The 6,173-nt window shown below is 44.1% G+C and overlaps 1 protein-coding gene across 2 annotated transcripts in view; it reads right to left on the bottom strand.

Moving 5' to 3' along the window:
• dhx35 (DEAH-box helicase 35) overlaps window positions 1–6,173 on the bottom strand; it is a 59,763-nt gene that overhangs the window by 26,288 nt on the left and 27,302 nt on the right. For both annotated transcript variants that reach the window (XM_078554965.1, XM_078554966.1), the window contains exon 10: window positions 2,266–2,362. In XM_078554965.1, the coding sequence (XP_078411091.1) occupies window positions 2,266–2,362 (97 nt within the window). The remainder of the gene's footprint in view (window positions 1–2,265; window positions 2,363–6,173) is intronic.

Genomic DNA, 6,173 nt, shown 5'->3' with positions numbered 1-6,173 from the left:
CATTAAGTGCAGGTTACTATAAGGAGCCAGCTACTGTAATGGTTCAATGAGGTTAACTAGTAGCCGAATCATACAGGACAGATTTGACCACACGTCTGTGCTGTTAGCTATTAATGATACCTGTGCTACAAAGCAATCTGCTTGATCGACACCCCACTTACCACCTTAAACATCCACTCCCTCCACCAACAATGTACTGTGGCTGCAGTGCGTACCATCTACAGGTTGCACTTGCAGCAACTGAGAAATGTTTAATTGAAGCAACTACCTAACCTGTGAACTCCATGATCTAGATGGATAAGGGCAGCAGCTACATGGGAACATTATCGCCTCCAAGTTACAGACCACCCCACCTTGAACATGTAATTACCGTTCCTTCATCGCCGCTGGGCCAAATTCTTAGAATTCCCCAAGAAGACCACCCAACATCTTTAAAGGCAACTAGGTATGGGCAATAAATGCCAACTTTGCCAATGACATCCGTCACGCGCAGTACAAGCATGGGGATATTGGATATTATGAACTGTAAGATTGGACGTTATGGAAGTGGTCACAAACTCTGTTAAGATGGCCGCAACTTAACCTGTGACTAAGGACATTCAAACTGTGGACAGTATTCGATTCTGTGGCCAATATTTAGTTAAACATGGATCTGGATAAGGGTACATCACAGCCACCTGTGAAGGTTAAACATCTCATTGTGTAAGGATGAACCAGCATCTGAAGAATATAGGATAAAAGCAGAAAGTGCTGAAAAAATTCAGTAAGTCTGGCAGCTTCTGTGGAAAGAGAAACAGAGTTAACATTTCAAACCCAATGTGACTCTTCTTCGGAACTATCTTTCCAGCACTTTCTGTTTTTATTTCAGGTCTCCAGCATCCGCAGTATTTTGAGGAATATGGGATCTCTCGAATGTCTCTGAGTCCCATACTGAACAGAGGAGGATATTGGAGCTAAGTTGGGGCAGAAATAAGAGTGTATGACCATTGTCAACTGCATTGTATCATGGTAGTCTGGACCCTAGCAGTGTAAACACTGCAGTCATGGGACTGAAACTAACTGTCAAGGACTGCAGTTTAAAATACCCTGATCAAAGCAAGTGTAGCAGAGAAACACCAGAAACATCTGAAACAGCGAAACCATCATAGCTGAAAGTCTTCTAATGCAGCTAAAGTACTGTACTTGCCAAGTCCACCCAAGAACCAATCTCCTGGCTATTCGTCTACAAGAGGCTTCACAGCTTCACGAGAATCCTTTGTTTCTAAAAGACCTTCACTTCAGCTAGAGTATCAACTCGACTAAGACGACATCAGGCCTACAGAGACTGAGTTAGAAATTCCATTTTTATAATTACTGCTTTAACTTCATCTGTATCTAATCCTTGCATGTGTTACAGTGAGACTGAGGCCAGTGATTGAGACGTCCTAACATACTTTTATGCTTCGGGGAAAGTGTGAGATAATAAATAACCTTCTTTATTTTTAAAAAATTACCAAAAAGCCAGCTGCTGGAATTTAGAAAAAAAAAAATCACTCGGAGGGAAAGACAACACACACACACACACACACACACACCTTACATGGAAACATCCTGATTACCAACCGGAAGGGACCACACAAATTCTGTCCGCAACACCTTGATACTCTGAGAATGAATACCTGAAGAATTAATGCCTGAATCCATAAGAGGGGAATTGACCATGTGTTTTCTGCTACCTGTCACCGTCCAGTGCCTCAACTGAAAGTGCCAGTAAGCGAGTGAGAACAGGATGAGACTCGGCTTGTAATCACCGATAGTTTGTTGACACTCGCACATCAACGGTAGCTGCTTGACTGAAACGCTGAAGGATAGCCAGGTAACAGTATCCAGCAAACCTTGAGAAGAGATAAGGAGGGGAGAACACTGGCCAAAAAAGTTATTGAGGTGAACACTGCCAGTTTTACAAAGTCGGTGTGGATAGATGGTTAGCACAGTGCCCCAGCAAACCTTCACAGCAACAGTATTTCCATCACTTTGGGGGCCACAAGAACCAGGGTAAGTAAGTTTCTTTCTCAACCTCGTTAACATTTATGCTCCAACCAATTGACAAGCCAGGAGAAAACACTTGTCTCTTTCAGAGTCAACCAATTAAACTAAATTAACAAAACGAGGGACAAAATGAATGCAGCCCCTAAATTAGGGAGACTGCAAAACCAAAGACAAAATTTAAAGGAAACTTAGAAACATTAAACCAGAAAACACTTAGACGAACACGGAGAAAAGTACCTGGCCAGTTAGAAATGCTAGGATGTCCCCATCAGTCTCGTTCTGGTGGATTTTCGTAACTGTTTCCACTGTAGCTTTCACATAATCAGGAACTGGGCTGAGAGCACAAGAGAAAAGAAAAACAAAATTACAACAGTCAGTTAAGGTTTGCAGAGCTGTGTGCGAAATTTGGTGACAGAGTAGAAAATTGTGTCCATGCTAGTCCCCAACCTCCCACCACCCCAGTCCCCACACTTCCCCACCCATATCAAATTCCTGATCTTGGCTGTGCCCTAGAAAGAAGCAGTGAGGTTAAAGCAAAGAATAAGTTATGAACACTTACTCTGCAGCACCTCCTGCTGGTTGGAATAAGGATATTTGTTGACATTCTCCACAAACAGAATTATGTGCAATGAAAGAAACATGACACATTGAAAAGAAATTTTGAAATGGAGCCAAAAAATTCAAATCACATATTTGCGATGGGTGAGAGGGGAGGAAAAAGGTGGAAAGAATTTGCATTTATTTAACAACTTTCATGATCGCTAGATGTCCCAAATTGCTTCACAGCGAGTTATGTATTTTTAAAGTGCGTACGAAATATGTTTATAACATTTGTGTGCACTGCAAGCCCCAAAAACAGAAATGAGATAAATGACCAGATAATCTGCATTTGGTGATGCTGATCACGGAATAAACATTGGTCAGGATCCCAGTAGGACTTCTTTGAAAAGTGCCAAGGCAGTGTTCACATCTCCCTGAGAGGACAGGCTCTCTGTATCTTCCAAAAGTCAGAACTCTCAGTACTATACTAAAGTCTAGATTGTGTGTTTAAGTAATTGCAGCCCTAGCAAAACTGGAATCAATGGGAATCGAGGGGAAAACTCTCTGCTGGTTAGACTCATACCTAGAACAAAAGGAAGATGGTTGTGGTTGTTGGAGGTCAATTGTCTCAGTCCCAGGACATCACTGCAGGGGCTCCTAAGGGCCAAGGCCCAACCATCTTCAGCTGCTTCATCAATGATGTTCCTTCTATCATAAGGTCGGAAGTGGGGATATTTGCTGATGATTGCACAATGCTCAGCACCATTTGTGACTGCTCAGATACTGAAGCAGACCATGTCCAAATGCAGCAAGATTTGGACAATATCCAGACCTGGGCTGACAAGTGGCAAGTAACATTCATGCCACACAAGTGCCAGGCAATAATCATCTCTAACAAGAGAGAATCTAACCATTGCCCCTTGACATTGGCATTACCATCGCTGAATCCACCACTATCAACATCCTAGGGGCTACCAATGACCAGAAACTGAACTGTACTAGTCATATAAATACTGCAGCTACAAGAGCAGGTCAGAGGCTATGACTCCTGTGGTGACACCTCTTGACTCCCCAAAGCCTGTCCACCTACAACAAGGCAAAAGTCAGGAGTGTAAAGGTGTACTCCCCACTTGCCTGTCGGAGTGCAGCTCCGTTGTCAAGCTTAAGAAGCTTAACAACATCCAGGACAAAGCAGCCTGCTTCATTGGCACCCCCTTCACAAAAAGACATTCACCCCCTCCACCACTGACGCACAGTAGCAGCAGTGTGTACCATCTACAAGATGCACTGCAGGAACTCACCAAGCCTCCTTAGATAGCACCTTCCAAACCCACGACCACTACCATCTAGAAGGGTAAGGACAGCAGATAGATGGGAACACCACCACCTGCAAGTTCCCCACCAAGCCACTCACCATCCTGACTTGGAAATATATCGCTGTTCATTCACTGTCACTGGGTCAAAATCCTGGAACTCCCTCCCTAACAGCACTGTGGATGTACCTACACCACATGGACTGCAGTGGTTCAAGAAGGCAGCTAACCACCACCTTCTGATGGGCAATTAGGGATGGACAATAGATGCTGGCCTAGCCAGTGACGCCCACTTCCCATGAACAAATAATAAAACAAAAATCTCCACCCTATTATATTCTTAGTGTCTCCTGACAGATGTGGAAAGGGATTGAGTAGAGGATCAGGCCAGGTGGCTGCTTTTGGGGAAGGTGAAGATTCAAGAATTATGGGTTATGGTCTCAGGGTAAGGGGTCAGCCATTTATAACACAAAGAAAGAGAAATTTCTTCACTCAGAGGATTGTGAATCTTTGGAATTCTCTACCCTAGAGGGCGATGGATGGTCAGTCACTGAATATATTCAAGACTGAAATCAATAGATTTTTGAGCACTAAAGGGATCAAGTGATGTGGGGAAGGATGGGAAAGTGGGGCTGAAGCAGAATATCAGTCATGACCTTATTGAATGGAGGAGCAGGCTCATGGGCCATATGGTTTATTCTTTCTTCTATTTTGTTTGTTTTATTCAGGGAAAGAGTTAACAGAATAACTGTTAAACACCTCCTGGTGTCTATTTCAGGCAGGCACTGGAAGATTTCCTTCACTCTCTGTCACTCGCTCTGCTGCTTCTCCACTCACGAGGTGGTGACTAGTGCACTCCATACATTTCAATCCCTGCACAGATTCGATGCACAAGCTATAATATTAACACTTAATCATTTCATCAGATCATGTAGTCTTCATGCCATGCAGTTTTCCAGATATTAATAACACAAAAAATTCAGTTAATTTGTGAGCTGAAAACCTATACTGGCTGAGTTACACAAACGACTGACAAGAGAAAAGGCAATATGGACAGAGTTTTCTCCTGTTCACCTGGATGACCTGATTTTAAAAAATATTTATTCATGGGGTATGGGCATCGCTGGCATTTGTTGCCCATCCCTAATTGCCCTCGATAAGATGGTGGTGAGCCACCTTCTTGAACTGCTGTAGTGTAGGTACACCCAGAGTGCTGTTATGGAGGGAGTTCCAGGATTTCAACCAAATGATAATGAAGGAACAGCGATGTAGTTGCAAGTCAGGATGGCGCGTGGCTTGGAGGGGAACTTGCAGTTACTGGTGTTCCCACGTGTCTACTGCCCTGTCCTTCTAGGTGGTAGAAGTTGCAGTTTTCAAAGGAGCCTTGATGAGCTACTGCAGTGCATCTTGTAAATGGTACACTTTGCTGTCACTGTGCAATGGTGATGGAGGGGCCTAATTTTTAACATAGTGGGTAGGGTGCCTTTCTAGCGGGCTGCTTTGTCCTGGATGGTGTTGAGCTTCTTGAGTGTTGTTGGAGCTACAATCATCCAGGCAAGTATTTCAGAAGAGTATTTCATCACACTCCTAACTTGTGCCTTGTAGATGATGGACAGTCTTTGGGGAAGCACAAGGTTAATGGCTTACTGCAGAATTCCCAGCCTCTGATCTGTAGCCACAGTATTTATATGGCTGGTCCAGTTCAGTTTCTGGTCAAATAGTAACCCCCCAGGATGTTGATAGTGGGGGGTTCAGCGATGGTAATGCCATTGAATGTCAAGGGAAGATTGTTAGATTCTCTCTTGTTGGAGATGGTCATTGCTTGGCATTTGTGTGTTACAAATATTACTTGCCACTTATCCACCCAAACCTGAGTGTCATCCAGGTCTTGCTGCAAATGGGCATGGTCTGCTCCAGTAGGAGTTGCGAATGGTGCTGAACATTGTGCAATCATCAGCGAACATCTCCACTTCTGACCTTATGATGGAGGGAAGGTCATCAATGAAGCAGCTGAAGATGATTGGGCCTAGGGCACTACCCTGAGGAACTCCTGCACCAATGTCCTGGGACTGAGGTGACTGGAACCAGGCATCACCTCATTGTTGTCTCATCACAAGCAGCATCATTCCTCCCATTAATTCCGATTAGCGTGGCCGTGGTAGCTAGCAAAAGTGAAGTGGGGGGAGGGTATGGTCGGACCGGTGGGTGGTCTGTGGGGTCTTTTGTCCTGCCATAGTGGTCTGTGGATAAAAAAGTTTGTGAACCACTGCTTTAAGAGAAATATCTACCGTC

Source organism: Cetorhinus maximus, chromosome 13, assembly GCF_964194155.1.
Source record: "Cetorhinus maximus chromosome 13, sCetMax3.hap1.1, whole genome shotgun sequence".
Lineage (NCBI taxonomy): Eukaryota > Metazoa > Chordata > Chondrichthyes > Lamniformes > Cetorhinidae > Cetorhinus > Cetorhinus maximus.
This window is presented reverse-complemented; position numbering and strand designations above follow the sequence as displayed.